The 22,440-nt window shown below is 49.9% G+C and overlaps 1 protein-coding gene across 4 annotated transcripts in view; it reads left to right on the plus strand.

Moving 5' to 3' along the window:
• ERI3 (ERI1 exoribonuclease family member 3) overlaps positions 1 to 22,440 on the plus strand; it is a 251,599-nt gene that overhangs the window by 65,122 nt on the left and 164,037 nt on the right. For all 4 annotated transcript variants that reach the window (XM_073357948.2, XM_073357949.2, XM_073357951.2 and 1 more), the window contains exon 6: positions 21,532 to 21,604. In XM_073357948.2, coding sequence (XP_073214049.1) covers positions 21,532 to 21,604 — 73 coding nt within the window. The remainder of the gene's footprint in view (positions 1 to 21,531; positions 21,605 to 22,440) is intronic.

The following is a 22,440-nucleotide window of genomic DNA, read 5'->3' on the forward strand; positions in this document are numbered from 1 at the left end:
GTCTGTGGCAGGGGAGGTGGAAGTGCTGCTGCTTGGGGCTTTAACACCTGTATTTGGCGTGGATCCTCCAGGTGACATGAGATCGTTTGGCTGCAGTGATTGTTTTTCTTGTGGAGTGGAACTTGTTTGGAATACCCAAGATCTCAAGCGTTTTCTGTTCAATCTGCCTCCTCCAGCCAGGCATGTGAATCACAAGAACCTAGATGTGCGGGAAAGTCCAGCAGCTTCTGTGGTGGGCTGTGGAGGTTTTCCAAAGCTGATAAGGATGCCCAGCCTTGCCACAACCACCTGGGATGGGCTGTAAACCCTCAGAGCATGTGGCAGAACAGGAGACGCTTCTTACTTTTCCTAGGTGGATTAAATCCCTAGCAGAGACAGAGTGCCAAGCTCGAAAGGGGGCTGGAAAATGAGAAGCTGATCCTGTCTTTGTATTTGGATCGACTGCTGATGAGCACGAACCAGGCTGGAGAGGGAGAGACGGCTGTTCTCTTCCCACCTCTCCCCTTCCCTCTTGTTAAGATGCAATTTCTTTAATGAGGAAAACCTCCTGAGTGGGAACATCACCTTTCTGAAGGCTTGTCCTGACAAGGCAATTCAAGCCGACAGTCACATATCAGCTTCAACAAATACAAGTCACTCATTATAAAACCTCTTCCACCACCCTCCCCAAAAAAAGCCCTCTCTGTCCTCAGACAAGGAAATGAATCATCCTCCTGCTCTCGAATACATCATGACAGTAGTGGTTCTAATGAGAGAGGGCCATTCATTCTGGGTGTAAAGTTCCCTGTGTCGGCACAGAAATGTTATTAATTAAAGAAGCTACCTGAAGCAAAAGATGAAAGGGGCACCAGACCTGCCAAGCTAAAACACACGAGTGAGGATAGAGCCTCATTAGGCACACAGGGTGTGTGCTCAACAGGAGAATTCCTTTAGCCTATTGCAAGGATTGACTTTCGGAGTTGAAAAGCTGCAGGGCCACGCTCAGACCTGGTATAAGCAGGCTCAGTCCTTGGCCCAGGTTCAGCAGTGTTGCCCCTGAAATGTAACTTTCACCAGTGATTAAGTGATAAAACTTACACTGAGGTAGCATTTGATGACACGTGTAACATACATCTTGAGGGGCCAAAAAGGGGGAGCAGCTTATGGATGTGTTGGGATTTCAGTGGAAACACAGGATGCTTGACACTTAGCTGAATTGAGCTCTTGTTTTGTAAACTCTTTGGGGCAGGGGATTTGGCTTAGTATGTTTTCCCTCTTTTAAAACGCTGTCTTATCTGTCTGCATATATGGACCCCATCACCTCCCAAGCCTTCATGGATTTATCCTTTAACACCCGTCTGGCCTAGAGAAGTATTATCCCCCTTTCATAACGAGGGAAGTGAGACACAGTGAGATTAAGTGCCATGCCCAAGGTCATTCACAGTCTGAGGCAGAGCTGGGAATTGAACCCACTCTTCTGAGTCCCAGTCCAGTGCCTTAACCAGAAGACCATCCATCTAACCCTGTGCATGGTTACAGGATTACATAAAAATGAGTGCCATCAGATCCATGAACGTACCAGGAATATCAGTGGCAGAGGTGTTGCTAACTGTATGTACTCCAAAGCAAAGATGCTATTGTAATGCTTTCTGTGGCAGATCCAAGGATTTCTTCACAGAAAACGACTTGTGCAGAAGTTTTTTATTTTGTTAAGTCAGTGGTAAAAGGCAAATGCTCTCTTTCTAATATAGCGATAAAACATAGTGAAGTGGCTTGAAATGTTTATAGGCCTTGGTGCACTTTTTAGGATGCACATTAGTGAACTCTTAGCAGGGAATTATACCGTTGCTTTATTTATTTTACTGTTTTAATTCTTCTTTTGCGAGTTATGCTGACAAGTCAGCTGCAAGTTAAGAGCAAATCAGGCTTTGTTAGAATGACGGAGGCCTACCCAGCAGGCTCAAGGGAGGAATGCTTTTGCTCTTTCAAATCTGGGACCTTAGTGTTTCAGTGGGTTGGCACTTCCTAGCCTTTTGCTTCTAGAGGCTTGGGTTAAAATCATGTTTGGTCATGAGTGAAAGTGAATTGATAGCATTAGTATACCCCTTGTGGATGCTCTTCTCTATGACAGTACCCAGGATGGGCCAGGCAGTCTTTGCTTGGGGGAGTAGTTTTGTAGGCCACGATTCAGGTGCATTGACAGGACCATGCATCGGAATTTGGCAGAAAACCTTCTTGCTTTCTCTGCCTCTAGCCATGTTTCAGTCTGAGCTCAGAAGGGGCCTGGGACTGGGATAGCTTGGGGTGTGGCAGGGCAGAGGTGAGGGGCATCAGAGCTGTGTGTTGGGAACCCAAGACTGGACTAGTAGTGGGAGGAGGGGGGAGAGCCTGCAGGTTGGGAATAGAGCAACATCCGCAGAGATTGAGGTGCATCGGCAGGGCTAAGTAGGAAAAGCTCGTAAAGGCGTCTTCCCACCTGCTCGAGTCTAGCAATTGCAGTGAGTCCCTCACTGTTAATTCACCAGCAGCACTGGCTAAAGTCACTTAACTGACCACCACAGAGTTGGTGTATTTTAAAAACAAAATTAACTGAAGTCATTTTTGTGAAATAAGTTCTGTATTTTTCCTTTTAAGATCCCCCCGCCCCGTATTTATTTCAAATGTCTCGCAGTCTTGGCCTTCATTATCCCTTCGCAGGGACTGCCTCTGGTGGCCATCTTCTGTTTCTAGTTCTGTTTGAGATCTGATGGTCCATGAGGAGTTCTGCGGCATGCCTGGTTTCTCTGAGACGTGTAACTTTTCCTGAATTCCTTTTGGGGAAAGGCTTGCAATGAAACCCTTTCTGTGGGAGTTACCCTGCCCAGACTGCAAACGCCAGTGTTGCCAGTCTTCAGCACGCACAGGGTAAGAGCCCTGTTCCTGGTTCTGTCGTCGTTGGAGAGGTGCTGGTTGAAAACATTGTGAACTTTGACGCGAATCCATCTCAAGAAGGTGTGGATGCTTCTGTTTGGGAATCAGGAACATAGAGCGAGGAGCCAGAAAAGTGGCGATGATATTGTAGGCAATAGAGAAACGCTGGAGAGACGGGGTAACGTGGGGAAGAGTGAGAGAGAATACCGTTGATATCTGGGAATGAAGCGGGGAACCACCACTGGAATGAGGTGCGGTGGGTTCTGCACCACTGGGTGTCTTTACATAGAGATTGGCGGCCTTGCTGAAAGAGATGCTCTAGTTCATCCACTAGTTATTGGACTCGAAGCCTTCACTTGTGTAAAAAGGAAGAACCATTCCCTCCACTGCAGGAATCCCTGGGTGATATTCTGTGGCCCTTGCCATGCAGAAAGACTCACTCGATGGTCCCTTCTGGTTTTAAAGTCTATGAATCTGTGATATGGAGGAATGGTAAAAAGCAGATTAATGTGATAGGGAGAGGAGGACTGGCACGCTCCTGGATCCCTGGGCCTAAAGGGGCGCCCCTTCCACCTGCATTTCTTCCGCACAGTGCCCCCTTCTTCCCCCCCTCCCAAGCAATCTGAAAGACTGGTATCATGAAGACCACAGGCACTGAATGCCTGTAGGGGCTTGGGCAGTTTTGTCCATTGGCGTGTGTGTGAGAGCTACAGCAGTGCATGATTGTGAGGCACATGCGACTGTGAGGAATCTGATTGTCTGGCTTTGGACAGCCACATCGCTTCACCTGCTTTAATGCGTCAGCTTTGTACTCTGGGGGCCCCAGCTCTCTCTCTCGAAGCCTAAGCAAAGCTGTTGTGTGTCGGCACTTGCCTTCCCAATGGCTTGGCTGGGCATCGCTTCTCTGGTTGGAGAGCCTCCAGAACGTGTAATGCTTCCAACCGGGCAGCGCTGCGCTCCCATTTCACCGACTCCACTCTTACCATGAGGTGGTTGAGGTCTAATATAACTCGCAACTCGTATGCTTGCTTGGCAGTATTTTCTCCTTGTCGTCACTGCTGTTGGGGGCCATTTCTCCAGACGGGTTCAGCGCTCTCAAGTCTCTTTCCTCTTCAGGCTCCTTGTTGTCAAAGACTGATTGAGTCACCTTGAGTCCATCTCAATGTTTTCCTTACCTGGCATTCTCTAGTGCCTTGCCCTGCAGCGTCCCACCATTTCCTGAGGAGCAGGGGCCTGGGCTCCGGGATCCCAGCCCTGAGGGAACTGGAACTCAGTGCTAGCCTTCAGAGTAACTCGCATGATCCATTCTGACTGGTAGTCCCTGTTCCATGGGCATGGCCGGGGCACTTGCTTCTTGCGGTGTTGAGCCAAGCTCTCCAAAGCTGGAATTTTATGTTCTGGGATCATCCGGGATAGACTTGAAAAGACAGATTGAGACACCTAGAGCAAACGGAGGAACGAGAAGTGAGATGGGAGAGAATGGAGGAGGGAAGGAAGAGGGATATGGAGCAGCAACAGGGTGTGTGGGGGAAAGCTCGCCTAGCTCTAGTTAGCATTATCGGCTTCTCTTTGGACACTAACATTCCTTTGGCTTTCTCCTCCCTTCTCTTCACAGCTCCCTCGTTCCTAGGTGCGCATTTCCTTCCCTTCTCCAGCTTCCCCCAGGCAGTCTCCACCTTTGCTGCATTGACTCCACTTCTCTGCACGCCGGGCCATAGAGTCTGCTGAGGGAGTACTGGGGTTGGTGTGTAAATTTGCCAATAGGAGGTCCTTAGGCAAAGGGTAAACATGACTTCCCCTTCACATGGATGTCCTCTTCAGTCTGCACGCTGCGGGGCTGGGATGAAGCTGCCATGGTCTCTCCTCTGTGGTAGCGTGCTGCACTCCCAGCTCTGAAGAGAGCGGTTACATTTTATGGACCATTTAGCTTCCCAGTGGTGATCCTAATTCTTCACAGCATATATGTGCCATTTCTTGGTTATTAAAAAGACCCCTGAAAGGGAGCTGCCCTCTGAGCTAGTGCTCTTCCATGCAGTTAATTATGGGAGGGTTTTGCTTATATCATGAGGTTTAATATCTCCAAACTCTCTCTGTTCTAGGAAGATGAATTAACACCCATCTCTCCTTGCTGCTACAGAGAATGACCCTTGTGCTTTGTCTCTGAGGAGAGCGGGAGGAAGACTGTTCCTCTCCGGTGTAATACAAACCTTGAATTGCTCAAAAGCAAATCCCCTAGCTTTCTGTGTGGAGATCAAGGGAACTCTAAAGGCTAGCTGGCCAGGTGTCTCTTTCATCTAGCTACACTTATACTGTGTGACACATCCGGTGCCAAAATAGCTTCTGTTCCTTAGGGGCCCGAGCAGGCTCCACGGTTACTGGGAAAGGGTGATTACCTTTGGCTGACAAGTTAGCCGAAGGAAGGATCACAGCTGTTACATAGCAGGTACGAGATGGATGGAGGTGGTTAAGGGAGGTTCTCAGCATGTCCGTGTGATGTGTGCATGGTAGCAGGGGAAACAAATCATTAGGCTGTATATTTCAGGCGTGGGGAAGCTGCCAAGGTCCCCTGGCATTGTAAAATGCCAGGCAGAATGCAGCGGTGTGATGTAGCTGGTGAGGCCAGGCTGAAGAAATGCACAGCACTGGGTTGGTGTGAATGGATCAGTGCGTGCACATGCACTGAGGTTGTGTGGGATTTCATCGCAGGGTTATCGTGCTTACCGAGAACAGTCTCATGGCATGGCCACATTAAAAGAAATTAGAGCTTAAAAGGAGAGTGTGACGTCATCAATAGCTAAAGTTCCCTTTGGTGGCTGTGGGCCGGAAGCACATGAAGAGTTTAAGGAGATCTAACCCTGTCAGGTTTAGGGTGGGTTTGCGTAAGGGGGAAATTCCCATCTGTGGGGCCAGGGTGTCAGACGACTCTGACTTGCCACTTCCGAGATGTTCCCTTAGAACCTGGTAAGGGCTCTGTTGTAGAACCCAGAGGAGCAGAGAGTCTCTGGGTGCCTGATGGTCCCTTTTCGCTGCTGATTCTCTCTCACAGGCAGCCTCGGGCTGCCTGTCTCTTTGTTAAGAGAGTGACAGCGGTGTGACACTGTGAAAATAATTACTAACAAATCACAGTGCTGACTGCAAACAGCTCGCCGTCTTCAGAGGCCTGTCAGGGAGCATTAGATCAGGAGTGCAAGAGTTGCACAGCGGCTTGGGTGCTTGCGCTCAATGCGGGGCTCGGGAGAGAGTTCTCAGACTTTTCCCCCATCGTCCCTTCCCTCTCTCGCTCTTCCCATCCATCTCGTCTCCCTTGCCCATGGAGGGGTAAGCCTGCTAATGGCGCAGTCCCCTTGGGAGAGGCCAGGGCGGTACAACCAGGCTCGCGGGCTCAGTGACCCGGCACAGTGCAATGGGAGGCTGCTGGCAGGAAGTTCAGGCTGAGGTGTGCTGAAACTATTGAACTTTGCTCCTCGCTCTGCCTGGTGCCCAGAATACAAACGCCCTGTTGTCCTGTATGGAGTGGCTGGTTTGGCTCTGCAAGAGCCCCCCGGGCAGCTGGGGCCGTGTCAAGCTACGCTCCAAGGACTGCGTCTCTTCCTGTGTCCCCTCCCCCCGGTGCTCCCAAGAACAAGGGGCAATGATTCTTATGGCCATGCATTTGTGTGCCCCTTTGATGGGTCCCTGCCCTGATGAGCTTACAATCTAGGTGAAAAAACATACAGGAGGGAGCGTGTGCACACCCGCCAGCTCTAGTCAGTGCGTGTGACTGACTGGGTATGTTTGGCAATGTGCTGTGGAGACTCCAGGAGTGGACAGGGTGCTTCTGAATTCTACTGTGCTATCCCCTGGTGATGCAAGGCGTATAAAATGAGAGCTGAGAGCAGAGGGGGATGGTTAGCAGGGGAAGAAGAGTGGAAGGAAGAGGGAGAAGGGTGTAGGAGACCAGGATTTGGGGCTGGTTTCTGGCTTCGTGGCCCAGGAGCACTGCAGAGGCTTTGCATGGTTCCACGGTGATCTGAAAGGTGGGCAACAGAGGAAAAGGCAGGGCCCTGGCAGACCCCTGCAGAAGGAGGGCAGGGGAGCAAGCAGCTTCTCTGAAGGCAGCATTACGAGTGGTTGGCAGGAGAGGGCAGAAGCTCAGGATGGAGAGTCTCTCAGACACCAAGGCGATGGTGACTCTTGCACAGAGTGGCTGAGAGGGATCAGGATGGAGGCCTGTAGGTTTAGCCACCATTGGGTACTCTAAGGTCCATCTCAGGGGTGGAGTGGATGAAGCTGGGCTGGAGGGGTTCCTGGAGGGCTTTAGAGGAGAGGAAGCTAAGTTGTTTGGTGAAGGGTCCCCTTGCGCTGGGAAGCGAAGGACCAGTCTGCACGCCGAGATTTCGCTGGCATAGCTATGTCTGTGTGGGGCGTGCAGAGGTGCGGTTTGTGAAGTGTGCCTAGTGTAGACGTGCTCACACCCATAAAACTGCACTTTTGCCAATGTAACTTTATTTGCTTGGGTGCGGGGGTGGAGGGGAGCGGGAATAAGCTGTACCACTGAAAGTGCAGGTTGCTGGTATAAAGCTGTATCCACATGAGGAGTGCTGGTACATAGTACTCCCAGTGTAGGCCTGGCCACCGGGAAGGGCCGGGAGAGCTGCTGCTGAGGCCGTGCAGCATCTCTCTGTGTCCCACCTGGTAGTACTGGAGATCCAGCAGCATCTGACATGCACACTTGGGCAGCCTTTGAAGAAGAGGGGAGTCCCACAAAAGCCTTCCTGTTGCCTAAAAGGGTAGCTCTCCTCTAGCGCTGTCGTCTGCTCCTCCTCCTCCCCCTTGTCGTCAGTGGCACTTCTGCACTGGTTAAAGAGCTGATTACACCAACAGGTGATTGCATGCTAATAACTAACGAATGCAGGAGAGGGGTGCATAGTGACGGGGAAAGCAGGGAGTGCTTTCGATCCCTGGTCTCTTGGCTGCAGCAGCCTGCTCCAGCAAGCAGCCCTCACCCCCATTCTGTCTCATTTACCCGAGTGATTTTTCTGGTTGTTCAAATCTGTAAATAACGTTGCTGACGTGTCTAGCTAGATGCAGAATGTGATGGTGGAGGGGGAGGTACAGCACTTGGAAAGGCCTCGCTCACCAACTCATACAATATTTATACAGGGCTGGGAGTCAGCTGCGGTGACCTCTGAGGTCACACAGTTAAACAGCTTCTGCACCCCCTTGCATTCTAATTGCTGCACTTGTCCTTTGCTCTGGAGAATTTGCCTGCTCTGTGTCTGGTGAAGCACATGCTAATGGCAGCCTGTTCCTGAGGTGGAGGAGCATTCTCTCTCTACAATGAAAGCCAAACTTGTTTACGCTCACGCAGATCTAAATTGGGGCTTAGCGCTTCCATGGAAAATCAGATTCAGACCTTGTTATCCGGGGGGGGCCAGGCTGCTCCGAACACAGCAGGCATGAGAGAATGCTGGTGTGGTAACCATGCTGAGAGCTTGCTTAGGTATCATGTTCTGCTTTGCCTCGGGGGTGTGTGAGTCTCTGTTTTTGTGCCTTCACACAGGAGAGAGTTTCCTTCTGCTGGATTTCTTTTCTCTCCCTCATGTTGCTCCAGCTGAAGTCAGGGAGGGGGCACAGATGTTGGTCAGGAGGAGAAAGCTTGGGTTGGCAGTGGAGATGAGCTTGCTGTGCATTTTGGTGCTGGAGGGGCAAGGACACCAGAAGAGGGTCTTTGTCTCTTGGGTTCAGACCACGGGACTGCCCTGCAAATGGATGCAAAAGAAGAAACTCTTCTGTGGTAGGTAAATAACATGTTGCTGTGAGGAGAGGAGGGCAGGGCAGGTGCGTGCGCCAGGCAGGGGAACTCTGTGTTTAAGGGGCAGAAATTTCCCCATCCCTTCAGTGAGCAGCTGGGAATCTGTTGAGCAGTCCACTGTTGAGAGGTGGTCCCCATTGATGCTCTCCCTAGAGGGGAGATTCTTTCCAATTGACATTGAGATCCACAAGCTGAGCAGCATGAGGAAGCCCAAAGAGACTGTGCAGTCCACCTGCCTTAATTGGAAGAGCTGTCATGAATTTTCTGATGTCACTTTTCCTGTGGGGCTCCTCGTGCGCCTTGGGGACTCAGTGTTAAGTGTCTGCCGAGGGAGAGCTGTAAAATTTCAATATGAACCATTCAGCCCCAGGCCCACATGCGGCAGGGCTGCAAAGCTCCGGACCCTATCGTCAGAAACGTAAAGCACTGCAGGAAAGTCTGCTGGTCCAGTGACCCAGCTGGCTGCCCACATTCCTTAACCTGCCGTGTTGAGTTTAGAGGCCCCCTTCGTGGCAGAGAACTGGCTGCTCTTAGATTGGGGGGCTAATGGTACTTACATTATATTATTAGAGCCACCACCAAAATTGGGCCCAGTTGTTGTAAGCACTCTGACTCCCACTCTGAGTCCCTGCCCCAAAGAGATTACAGGCTACAAGACCGGCAAAAGGTGGGAAGGAAAAGAGAGACCGAGAAAGAAGGGAAATGACTTGCTGACAGTCACCCAGAAGGTGATGAAATTTGCAGAGCTGGACTTCAGTACAAACTTTTTCCAAACACCGTGCGTTGGTTCATGCCTCTAGGTCAGATGCTGCCATTGGCGATGCTGTTCTGTCTTCAGTATTAGCAATGGCTCTCCCTATGGGGATGCTGTTCGGGAGTCACCTGAAGTGGGTCACCCATAGGGACACGGAGGAGGAAAAGGACCTTGGAGTATTGGTTGATCATAGGTTGACTATGAGCTGCCAATGTGATATGGCTGTGAAAAAAGCTAATGTCGTCTTGGGATGCATCAGGAGAGGTATTTCCAGTAGGGATAAGGAGGTTTTAGTACCGTTATATAAGGCACTGGTGAGACCTCACCTGGAATACTGTGTGCAGTTCTGGTCTCCCATGTTTAAGAAGGATGAATTCAAACTGGAACAGGTACAGAGAAGGGCTACTAGGATGATCCGAGGAATGGAAAACTTGTCTTATGAAAGGAGACTCAGGGAGCTTGGCTTGTTTAGCCTAACTAAAAGAAGGTTGAGGGGAGATATGATTGCTCTCTATAAATATATCAGAGGGATAAATACCAGAGAGGGAGAGGAATTATTTAAACTCAATACCAATGTGGACACAAGAACAAATGGATATAAACTGGCCACTAGGAAATTTAGATTAGAAATTAGACGAAGGTTTCTAACCATCAGAGGAGTGAAGTTTTGGAATAGCCTTCCGAGGGAAGTAGTGGGGGCAAAAGATCTATCTTGCTTTAAGATTAAACTCGATAAGTTTATGGAGGAGATGGTATGATGGGATAACATGGTTTTGGTAATTAAATATTCATGGTAAATAGGCCCAATGGCCTGTGATGGGTTTTTAGATGGGGTAAGATCCAAGTTACCCGGGAAAGAATTTTCTGTAGTATCTGGCTGATGAATCTTGCCCATATGCTCAGGGTTTAGCTGATCGCCATATTTGGGGTCGGGAAGGAATTTTCCTCCAGGGCAGATTGGAAGGCCCTGGAGGTTTTTCGCCTTCCTCTGTAGCATGGGGCACGGGTCACTTGCTGGAGGATTCTCTGCTCCTTGAGGTCTTCAAACTACAATTTGAGGACTTCAATAGCACAGATATAGGTGTGAGGTCTTTTTTAGGAGTGGTGGGTGAAATTCTGTGGCCTGCATTGTGCAGGAGGTCAGACTAGATGATCATAATGGTCCCTTCTGACCTAAATATCTATGAATCTATGACACCACTTGAAGAAGGTGCGGTTACTCACCTTGTGCAGTAACTGGAGTTCTTCAAGATGTGTGTCCCTATGGGTGCTCCATTTCCCTCCCTCCTTCCCCTCTGCTCCAGCATTTTCTCTCGTGAGTCTTAGTGGTAGAGAAGGAACGGAGGGCGGTTCACCCATGCAGCTCTCTATCCCTGCCATGGGGCATGAGGATTCCTAGAGCGCATGCGTGGGCTGAACGGCCACTTGTACCGAAAATCACTGGGTGCCTGAAGCGGAGCACCCATGGGGACACGCATCTCGAAGAGCTCCAGTTCCTTCTCCTTTGAAACCCCTGCACATTCCTTCATTGATCTGGAAGGGTGCAAAGCCTCTGCTGTCACCGGAGCAGGAACCTAGACCCATGGGAATGATATTGGTAAATGAAAACAAAAAGCCGCATTCTGATCTTGCTTCCACTAATACCTCACTGACTTCAAGTGGAGTTATTCCTGATTCATCCCAGCGTACCAGGAAGCAGAATTAGGCCCAGCATATAGAGCTGTGACTCTCCTGAAGAGAACCTGCTGAGCGTTAGCACATCGATTTATTGTAGCATCGCGTGAACACAATTGTTGATAAACGTTCACCTCTTGAAGGCTGAATCCCTGCTGTGTTGCAGCCCTACTTTCAATTTTGAGATCGCGTCTCAGCTCGACTCTAGACAGGGCGAATACCAACACAGAGCCGGATCCTGCTGGGTGCCTTCAACTCTCATTAGATCGAATAGCAGCTGCGGGCACTCAGCTTTTCAGGACTAGGCTGAAAGCTAATGAGTATAATGGTGACTTCTAGAGCTGCTGCCTTGGTGCTGTAGCAGAATTGTTTTTCTTGTGCGTGAATCACATTCGTTCTCTGCCGGAGCTAACCACCTTATTCATTTGCCTGGTGCTTGGAGTGTTTGACTGTCAGGTGCCTCCCAAACTCCTTTGTCCCAAGCAGAAGTTGAGGGGGCAAGGGTATTGCCATAAAGGTGAGAGATGGCAACTACCTATGAAACTGTTAGATTCATGCAGGACGGCTCCCTAAGAGGCGTCTTGTCCAGGGCAGTCTTTAAGAGTCCCAAGCATGGGAATTACAGCCTGTCCCTCAGGCCATTCTGGCAGAAATGTACCTTGCATATGCAGAAAAATTGCTTCCAAAACAAGCTGTGCAGAGGAAAGGATGGTTCTGAACGTGAAGGTACTAGAATAATTGCTTAGGTCTGGGCTTGTTGGCCTCATTACACTAATTCAGTTAAAGATTAAGGGAAAACAATAACACACTCCAGTGAGTGGGGTTGTATGGGAATAGCTTCCCTTCTCAGGCACAAGGCTTATGATCTTGTGCATCACCACACCTCCCAGGGCCGTGCAGATCCACTGGTGTCTCCGCACGCCTTGTTGTGTGCTCTTCCTTGCATGTTGCCTCTTGTCTCTTATTACTAATGGAGCATGGATGCCTTTTAGCTGCTGGTCAGCCCTCATTAATATCTGGAAGTGACAGGTTGACATTTGTAAGGAAGACTTTCAGTGACCTTCGTGTTGTGTGTGTAATACCGGGCTCTGACTCCTTTACCATGCTGGTGCCTCAGGAATGAGTCCCATCCCTTTTCAAAGGGGCAAATCACTCTTTAACCCCTTCATGGCTGCCAGAACGTACGTGTCTGTCTGTCTCCCTAGCTGTTCCCTACAGAACGTCCAGTCAAGGGAACGGCGTGTCTGTCTGTCCTGGCACGCATCCGTCTGTCTGGTTGAGGGGGTTACTGGTACACCGGTACGGCAGTGTTCTGATCTAGTGCTTGCTCACAAGACGCTGGAAGCAGAATCGAGCGAAGCTTAGTGCTGGGGCTGATAGCAGGGAGAATGATCGGTGGCGCACCCACTGTGGTTGCGAGGCCTAAAGGAAATTCTTTAGGAACTAAGAAGCTGCTGTGATACTGTTAGACTATTAAGCCTGGTATTTCAGAGAGAACCTTACCTTCAGCATATGGCCTCAATCATGCACACCCTCTGTAGGTACCATGGCGATGGACGCTGCCTAAAAGCCCGGATAACTCCTCCCTGCAATCTGACACGATGCTCCCTCTGGCCTGGAGTACTCCATACTGGCCAGTAGCTGTGCTGCCTGGTTCTCTCTACGGTCGGCATCGGTGTGGTAAAGTGGAGGAGAGCGTGCTCTCCTGGGACCCTGGATTCTGCCGCCCCAGCCAGTTCAAGGAGCGCAGCTGCCGGCTCAGCAATGACATTTATTAACTGTGGGGCTTTGAAAAGGACCGTGAGGAGCCATAGCGGCAGGAGCATGTAACTCTCCTCCTCGCCTCAGCCCATCCAAGGCAGGGCTGCTGGGGCTGAAATTCATTAGTGTTCCCTGACAGCCGTCGAAGGCTCACACTGCCTGTTCCCACTTCCTTCCTCTCGTGTCCCTGCTTCCTGCACACTGATATTTAAAGCTGACTTGCGGCTTATAGGCGCGTTGCACTGACAGTGGAGAGAGCTGCGATGGTGGGAGGAAGGCCAGGGGCGGGTGAAGGCACTGTCTCTGGGTTGGGAGGAAAACAGAGTGCTTTTTGACACTCACAAGTGTATTGTCTTTCTACAGCGGCCGCTTGTGAATTTTAACTGCTGCTGCCTCTTGGGCTGTTTGGCGTGCAGACGGGAAAGGATCTGCCGCGTGCTTGGCGGGAGGATGGGAACTTGGCGCTAGCGTAGCACGGAGCACTCCTCTCCGGCAGGGACCAGTAAAGCAGGGGAGCTTCCACTCCTGGACGGGGAGCCCCATCCTTGTGATCGCTTGTCCCACGCCCATCGCTCTGAGAGGTCTGGTGAGCAGGATGTCCAGCTTCTGTGAATTTAACCAAGCTACACCTCTCTGAGCTCTGGGTTTATTTTGAACTGATTGTGGTTGTGATTGTCAGGGCCTTGCCCCGCTCTTCAAACGAGTCTCAGACATGGGTAACTGCTTCTGTCTTTACTCGTTGGAGCCTCACGGAAAGGAGCATGAATGGGCCAATTGCCCTGTTCTCCTTCTGCCTCTGTTCTGTTCCCAGGTGGTGCGTGTGTGTGGGGAGCTCCAGCTCTGCCCTTGGTAGTGAGTTTGTGTGTGGCTAATTTGACGACAAGTTTGTACCTGGGTTTGCTAGGCCCTTGCTGGCCCTGGGTGCTCTACCTGTCTGCAGGTGGGGCAGAAGACTACAGGAAGCAGCGGCATCCTAAGGGAATTTAGACTGTGTGCTTTAGACTCTGCCCAGTGAGTGTGCAAATAGCAAAGGGGGGTTCTGCATGCCTGGCGAGTCGTAGCTAGCTGTTTGTTTCATAGGTAGCTGGAAATAAACAAACCAGACTCTAGCCACCTCTGCTCTATACCGGTTAGCAAAATCCCGCTCCCAGTAGAACCCGGCGGAGGTGAAGTGCACTGCACCGCTACCTGTAGAAACACTTGATACTTGGTTTGGGTTGGGCATGAAGGTCGATCATCCCCATTGGCAGGGAAGAGTGTCGCTTGAACAGTGTAAGGGCTTCAAGGTTGGGTGAATCAGGAGCCTCTTACCCTGGATTAAAATAATAAATGTTTGGATGAATTTGACACACTGAGCTTTAGACACTGGTGGTCTGAACTATATTCTGTCTGTAGTTTCTGTTGTATACAATAAGAAAAGGAGTAACTTGTGGCACCTTAGAGACTAACCAATTTATTTGAGCATGAGCTTTCGTGAGCTACAGCTCACTTCATCGGATGCATACCGTGGAAACTGCAGCAGACTTTATATACACACAGAGATCATAAAACAATACCTCCTCCCACCCCACTGTCCTGCTGGTAATAGCTTATCTAAAGTGATCATCAAGTTGGGCCATTTCCAGCACAAATCCAGGTTTTCTCACCCTCCACCCCCCCCCCCCACAAACTCACTCTTCTGCTGGTAATAGCCCATCCAAAGTGACAACTCTCTACACAATGTGCATGATAATCAAGGTGGGCCATTTCCTGCACAAATCCAGGTTCTCTCACCCCCTCACCCCCCTCCAAAAAACACAGGAGGTTACCAGCAGGATAGTGAGTTTGTGTGTGTGTTTTTTGGAGGGGGGTGAGGGGGTGAGAGAACCTGGATTTGTGCAGGAAATGGCCCACCTTGATTATCATGCACATTGTGTAGAGAGTTGTCACTTTGGATGGGCTATTACCAGCAGGAGAGTGAGTTTGTGTGTGGGGGGTGGAGGGTGAGAAAACCTGGATTTGTGCTGGAAATGGCCCAACTTGATGATCACTTTAGATAAGCTATTACCAGCAGGACAGTGGGGTGGGAGGAGGTATTGTTTTATGATCTCTGTGTGTATATAAAGTCTGCTGCAGTTCCACAGTATGCATCCGATGAAGTGAGCTGTAGCTCACGAAAGCTCATGCTCAAATAAATTGGTTAGTCTCTAAGGTGCCACAAGTCCTCCTTTTCTTTTTGCGAATACAGACTAACACGGCTGTTACTCTGAAACCTGTTGTATACAATGCTTTTCTCCACTTCTTGACCTCCTTTGTGCATGGTTATCAGCCACGGCAGTGTCCCTCCTGAGAGGAGGGTGCTTTTCAGTGAAGGGTGAGTGTTTTGTACAAAAAATGGAGAAGAATATTGTATCTGTTGAATCAGCAGAGGGAATTTAGTTCAGGATACAATTACGCAAGTGTCACAATCCATCTCCCTTTTATGGAATTATGATGTCACGGATGACAGCCCTGTGAGGTCATGACTTTTGCCTCTACACCTGGGATTGACTTTCACAGCACCTGTTGTCTCATAGGAAAGTATTGTTTCCTGGCTTCTTTGTGGTATGTTGTGCCAAAGGCCTGGGATACTCCATCTGTGCTGAAAGGCAGCCATGTGTGTTATCCCTGGACAGCTGAGCGTGAAGTCACCAAGGCTGTCCTCAGAACTCAGGCATGAGGGGAGAAGTTTCCAAGTCAGTGTGCCCAAGTTCACTAACTCTCGTCTACAAAGGAAAGTAGTTTATTTAAACTAGTTTAATTAAAATCAGTGCAAAGCCCCTTGTGTGGATACTCTTCTAAGAGGGGATTATTTTGATTTAGTTTAAACCTGTTTCCAGTCACCTTAAGATAAATCAGAACAGGGTGGATAAAAATGGATGAACTTTTTGGAAAAAAATAGGGTTTTTCTTATTTTGTTTAAGTTATAATAAGCTTTTCTTTTTAAAAATATACCTGTTTAAAATGAAATCTGAATGTAATGCAAAATATGTTAAGGCCTAAATTTATCTCTTAAAACATTTTAAATAAAAAAATAAATATGTCGAGTCCATGAGCTTCCATCAAAAACTTTGTGAAAGGCTGCTTTGCCATATAAAGAAAGAATCGGGAAAACATCTGACACCCGAGGTCAAGCTTTATAAATATGGCACAATAGTAGTAAATAAGCAATAGATCATTCACCGTTTTCTAACATACTAAAATGTACAGTTAATGAGCATCTGAAAATATTAAGCTATATAATTGCTTAATTTAATGTCTATCATTATAGTGCACCTTCCTAAGCAGCAAAAAGCTGTACCAAATCTAGTACACAGTCTCTATTTAGTTGTAAATCAGCATGTTTAAATGGCTGTATCGACCAATGAGAGCGCACCCTTTCTTTGGAGAGGTGTCAGGGCAGCAGCCGTGTTAGTCTGTATATGCAAAAGAAAAGGAGGACTTGTGGCACCTTAGAGACTAACCGATGCATTTGAGCATGAGCTTTCGTGAGCTACAGCTCACTTCATCGGATGCATTCCGAAAGCTTACACCCAAATACATTGGTTAGGCTCTAAGGTGCCACAAGTCCTCCTGTTCTTTCTTTAGAGAGTAACTGAAGTACAGATGGAAAAGTTGAAAAAAATCAATGGTTTAAATTGCTTTGAACCAAAATGAAATCACTATTAAATGTGGCAGTACTTCTCTCCCGAGGGTTTTGTTCTGGCCTAAGTAAATTGGTTTAAATTCACTCCTTTAGTTAAACTGGTGCAGCTTTCTAGTGTAAACAAGCCTTTAGCTGTATTTTAATAATCACAGCTCTCAGCACCCATTTCTCAGTCAGATGTAGCACCTTACCTATCCAAATATGTGGCTATTCTACCCCCACTGCACAATCTGTGTTGGGGGGCACCCAAATTTCCCCCCCTTGCCAGGTTTCTGAAGGGGCGGGTCTTGCATGGGACCATACTACTGCCCCTTCACCTTTTATACTGAAGAATGTCCACCAGAGATTTGGTGTCTCAGCATGCAGCTCTCTGTCTTCACCTGAGCAGCCACCTTCTGATCAAGATGGAACAATGCATCCTGGGAGCTGTAGGCTTAGACTGCCCCTCTGCTAAAACTCGAGCTCCATGTTCTGCAAGGAGCCTTCAGTCCACGTTTTGATCACCCCTGCTTTAAACCGTGTGGCATTATTGGGAGGCATTTCCAGCCCCCGCTTCTCACGCTGTCACCCTGCTCTGGGTGCCCCCTGTCTTGTGCTGCTGTGCCCCATGTCGCTTAGATCAGCATTGCCAATTTCCCTCTGAGCTGAGAACGTTTGGGAGGGGACGCAGTCAAATGGGGAGTGGATTGCAAGGCTGGAGAAGGATGGTGAGAAGATGCTGCTGCCAACCCCTCCTGTCCCCAGTGCGCTGGGGCTTGGCAAGACTGTCATTAAAGTATTCTGCGTGTGTTACACAACAAGGCCTACAGTGCATGGTGGTTGTTTTTTTAAAGGCTGAGACCAGGTCCATAAAGAGCAAGATTTAATGTCTTTTTATCTTTCCTGAAGAGGGACTTGTTCTTCTAACTGGCTCAGTATCAGTACACCCTCTGTGTAGAAACTGGCCCAATTTCTTTGTCTTCTGACATCCTGAACCCAGATGCAGATGGACATGAACCAAGTCCAATTAGGCAGGAGACTCGAGCATTAATTTTTTATACACTAGGACCACCTGAGTGACTGAATTCAATTATCCATTCCCCTCCCTTCCCCCCCGTATTAATGTGGTGGCTCATAGCAGAGACTAAGGAACCTGTTGAAATGAGAAACCCCTATTTCTTGGCTTGACCCCCTGGCTAATTCGGGTTAATTGATATGCTATCGCACTGGTGACACATTTTATCTGCCTCTGTTTGTACAAGAGGATACAATAGTGGAGGAAGGACCAATCTGTGCCCTGCTCTAGCTCCCCAGACCGAGATAAAAGGTGTCACTCCTACGATAACGTCCTCGCCTCACGCGCCTTTATTGTTGCTCAATTTGCTATTATTTAATCCCATCTTTCTTTCTTTCAATACCCTTGGTCATATTTTAACTCCATGCCATCGCATAATGATGCCCTGCTAAATGTGTGCGTAGATAGGCGACTCCAGCTGACAGCCCTCCCTGATAACCAAATTCCTGCCCATCCATCACTCGCCTGTCCTCCTTAACTTAAGGGAAGTGATAACTAAAGCGTGGCTGTTTATCACCGGCGAGCTGTGCGCTTCTTACCGGCTTGGGGAGCTGGCTTCAGAGGGAGAAATAAAGCCATGTGACCTTGCCTGCCATTTGCATACGGCTCCTCTCTCAGCCCCATTTACTTAGCAGTGTACGAAGGAGCAGGGCTGTGGTGGAAAATGGAGCTCTTCTTGTGTGTCCAGGCTGCTTAGAAACGGTACAGAGCTGCTCCCACTGGCCAAAGCAAATCTGTGAGCTTGGCTGACTGAGGGCAATGTGCGCCGCATGTCCTTTCCGTGCATTTAAAATAGCTCTGTCCTGTAACCCTCACAACCCCAGGTACAGACCCCTCTGCCCCAGCCAGACGTGCGTTTTGAGAGCCATTGTGGTTTAACTGCAGGCATCTTGGCTGCTGAAAGGACAGCTCCCGTGTACACACATGTCTGTGCTAGCGTCGGGCTGGAAGATGCGGTTCAGAGCACAGTGAGTTTGTGCTCTGCACCGGGTATAGGTTGGGAAGGGAAAGCTGAAGGCTGGGGTGGACACTGCAGGCAGCCAGCATGCTGCTTAAGTGTTCAGTGACTTCACAGAATCAGTCTGCGTGTGTGTGAACTGGGGGGCCAGTTGACAAACCAGAAGGATCACACCAGTGCACGTGGATGCGTGTGTGCAGACTCCCTGGTTCGCAGGGCAGGCTGGGAGAGGGAGACTGCATCCTGCCCGCTCAGTTCACGCGGGGAAGGTGAGCTGCGCAGTCTGCCTGGTTCAGCGAACCTGGGTCGATGTGCTGGTGGAGGGCGCGGAGCTCACTGGGAGAGAATCCTGCTCTTACTGGAGCCGGCATGAGGCCCTAACCCATTTGGAAAGCAGGGAATCCTTCCCAGCTGTAACAGTAGAGTGTGGGCTCTGGCCAGCGGGTAGAGAACGGATCCGTGGTGTAACAATTTCAGTCCCTGGAGCTCACACAGCAGGGCTCTCTGCCTCCCTCTCGTGGCTGGAGCGCTGCTGCTTGTGAGCCAGCAGGCCCAGCCCCTTAGCTTGGGCCGTCGAGGCTCATGCTTTTGGATCCAGAGGTCCTGGGTCCGACCCCGCTGCTGATGTGTCTCAGTGCTCCACAAAGATGAGTCGGTGTCGCTGGTGCCAATTTACGGTTCGGCGAGCTGGAGCACGGAGAGGAGAAGAGAGGGTCCCCAGGCCATGTGGCAGATTGATGGGAGGGGCCAGATCTCCTGATTTCCAACCCCTTGGCCCCATTGTAGTGGAAACACTCTGGATACCATCTCATGGGGGGTTAGCCTGCAGGTAAGGCTGGCTAAGGAGAACTAGGCTGTTTCTTTATTATGGGCCAGATCCAAATCCTGGGAAAGTCCGTGGAGTCTTTCCATGTACTTTAACTGGGGATGGATTGGGCCCTCTGTGAGTTAATACCTCCTGGGCTAGAAGAAGGAACCTAGATTTTAGCAAGGTACCTGCTTGTTTACTACTGTAAAGCTCTTTAGTGGTTACATAGCAGCCGTCAGAAAGGTTGACAGGTATAGCTGCTAGACGGGTGCTTTGTTTGAGAGGGCTCCATTTCTTTCTGAAATCGCCTTTGATTTGGGAGCAAGTGGAAAACAGCGTCCTTCATGAAACAGATTCTCTGGAAATTGGGCTGCCGTTGGCCCTGTCTGATTGGCCCTCAGTGATGTCATGCCCAGGTCTGTAAAGCCTAGTGAAGTGCATGGCTCAGGCTGGTTTTAATGTGTGAATTCTATTACGTAATAGCAGTAAGTGACCCCGGGGGTATATTTCAGGGTAGCTGGTTCTAGCATCACACAAGCCATGCCCAGAGAGGAAGGGACGGCGTGTCTCACTGCTTAACCAGAAACTCGCCTTTATAATAACCCTTGTGCTGCCCTGGCAGTGCCTCCTCTTGACAAGCTCAGTGCTGCTGAAGGGGTTTCGGTTGGGTCTCTGTCTGGAGTAACTTTGGGCCTGGTCCAGAAAGGTGCTGCGTGCCCCCCACTCTGCACTTCTCAGGGTCAGGGCAGTGAGAGCGTATTCAGTTCTTGGCCATCGCTGGTGCTGGTGTGGGCAGGATGCTGTCTGGGAGCCTGCCTGACCTTGAATGGGTGCAAAGAGTGCACTATTGGCTGGTGTCCTCCCCAGATGTCTTCCAGCTTCCCTCGTTCATCTTCCCATGGATTTGCTGGCAGACCCCACATCCAAGGGTTTTCCCTGCAGCCCGTGTGCTGCCCTCCTGGCTCTCTTCTGGCTCTGAACCCCTCTACCTGTAATGCAGCTGCGGAATGCCAAGTCTCGTGTTAGCTACACAAGCAGTTTCGGGGATTGTGGTAATTACATGCACACGTGGATCTGATTAGTCTCTGTATTTATCTGGAATGTTTCTACTCTCCAATAAAAGAGCCTCTGTCCAGCGCTGTGGACAACTTCAACAGTAAACGAACAGGCCCACTGATTACCTCACGTCAGATCAAATCGAAAATAAATATAACTAACTTCCCTTCGTAATCCGCACGGAAGTCCCACGGCACTGCTGTCTAGCCATACCCAGTGCCTGCCTTCTCACAGGCGAGGGCAGGCCTTTCTGGTGCCCCGCAGGCGAACAAACCCAGGCTGTTGCAGATTGGAAGCAGCTTCTAAAGCCCTGTGGCCCTAATGCCCTTTGCGTGGCTCCCTCTCTCTTTTACCAGTGGGCTTCAGCTCCGGTGCCTCTGCTGCGGGTGTGTCAGGGGGAGAGGTGGTCTCTTAGGGGCTGGGCCGTGATCTAGCTGCACAATTACCTGAGCACATATTCGAACATCTGGGCCTAAAAATCTTGCTGTGTGGAAATCCATAGCACTTTCCTTTCCAGAGCCCTGGGCCGGCATTATTCCAGCTTACACACATGTACGCTGGGCCTGCAGCCCATAAAACAGCGTGGTAGGGGACGCCACGTAGGAAGTGTCTGAAAACTGTCTCCCCTGAGGCTTAGCTGGGTCACCTGTGTCCTGTGGCTTGGCAGTCACATTGTCTGTCAGGTCTCTTTTTGGCATGTAGGGTCGCTGGGGCAGGGAGCCGCCTTTCCTACGTTATTGGGGAGTACAGTTTGTGACAGCCCAGATGCTCCAGCCATGTTCTCCCCCGGGGGAGGGCTGAGCATAGTGCTGAAGGTACACACAACTCCCATGTGAAACGCCCACCCTCCTTGTTACAAACAGCCCACGTGAGGATAGTTTGGCAGCCTGCACACGTAACCGGCGCATAGCCAGGACCTAAGATTTCAGCTGAGTTCCAGCTTGCAGGAAGTGCTTGCCAAATGCTTGGGATCCTTCTGAAATGCAGCACATTTAAGTAGACTCAAGGATCTCGCTTTCTCCTCCTCCTCCTCAGCACCGAAGTGCTTAATAAAACTTGGAGTTTGTGTTGTCAGGGTGCAGTAATTGAATCGAACCTGCTCTCTCTCCTCTCTTACAGGTTACCAGGACAATGCCAATACTTAGGGCTGCCGGTTGCTGATTACTTCAAACAGTGGATTAATCTGAAAAAGGTACTTTTATGCAAACCGCCACTGTTCCCCCCCCATCCCCTCCTGCTCTCCCTTCCTCTTCTGCTCTTCAAGGTGGCGTTTAATAACTACTGCTGTTTTGCATTGAAATGAAGGAGTTATTTTCTCAGAGCGGCTGGGGCTGAGCGAGTCCTTCTCCAGCTCCGTATTGTATCTCCGCTAATAGAGTCTTACTGTACTTGATGGAATATGTTCTGCAGCTGTGGAGAATCCCGTTGCAGCAGGCCTAGCGCTGTCTATCTCTGTGCATAACAGCACAGCACTCGGGGGCACCTCTCTAGTGAAGGTTGTGTCAGCTTGTACGTTGCTTGCCCTGCGTTTTATATTCCAGGGGTTTCGAGTTCCTAGGATCAAATTCCCTCCAGGCTGAATCCTGGTTGGTAGTTCCTCAGCACAGGGAGCCTCGAAGTGCATATAGAGAAGCATTTAGTTCTACATTTCTTCTTTATGCACATTGTCAAAAAACAATTCCCCCTCTCCACCTCCTCCTCCCCCCGCCAAAAAACCCCTGTGACTAAGAAGGGCCTGCTCCACAGCTAATGCTCTGCACTTCCACACAAGAGACCCAGGTTTGATTCATTCCCTGTTGTGGGGCTTTCAAAGCGTCAGCAGCATCTTGCCTTGCTCTGTGGCGTTCCTTCTGGCTGATGGAGGACTGGCCTGGGTGGGGTCTGAAGGGAGTCCTGTCCCGGCCTCTCTCGCGGCAAGGAAAGGTGCTGTGATGCCAAAGCTGCCAAGTGGTGCAGATTGGAGGGTGATTGCCGGGGCTGTGAAAGGGGCAAGAGGGCCCTGGGGTGATAATTCCTTTAAAGGCTTTT

The sequence above is a fragment of the Lepidochelys kempii genome, chromosome 8 (genome assembly GCF_965140285.1).
Source record: "Lepidochelys kempii isolate rLepKem1 chromosome 8, rLepKem1.hap1, whole genome shotgun sequence".
Classification (NCBI taxonomy): domain Eukaryota; kingdom Metazoa; phylum Chordata; order Testudines; family Cheloniidae; genus Lepidochelys; species Lepidochelys kempii.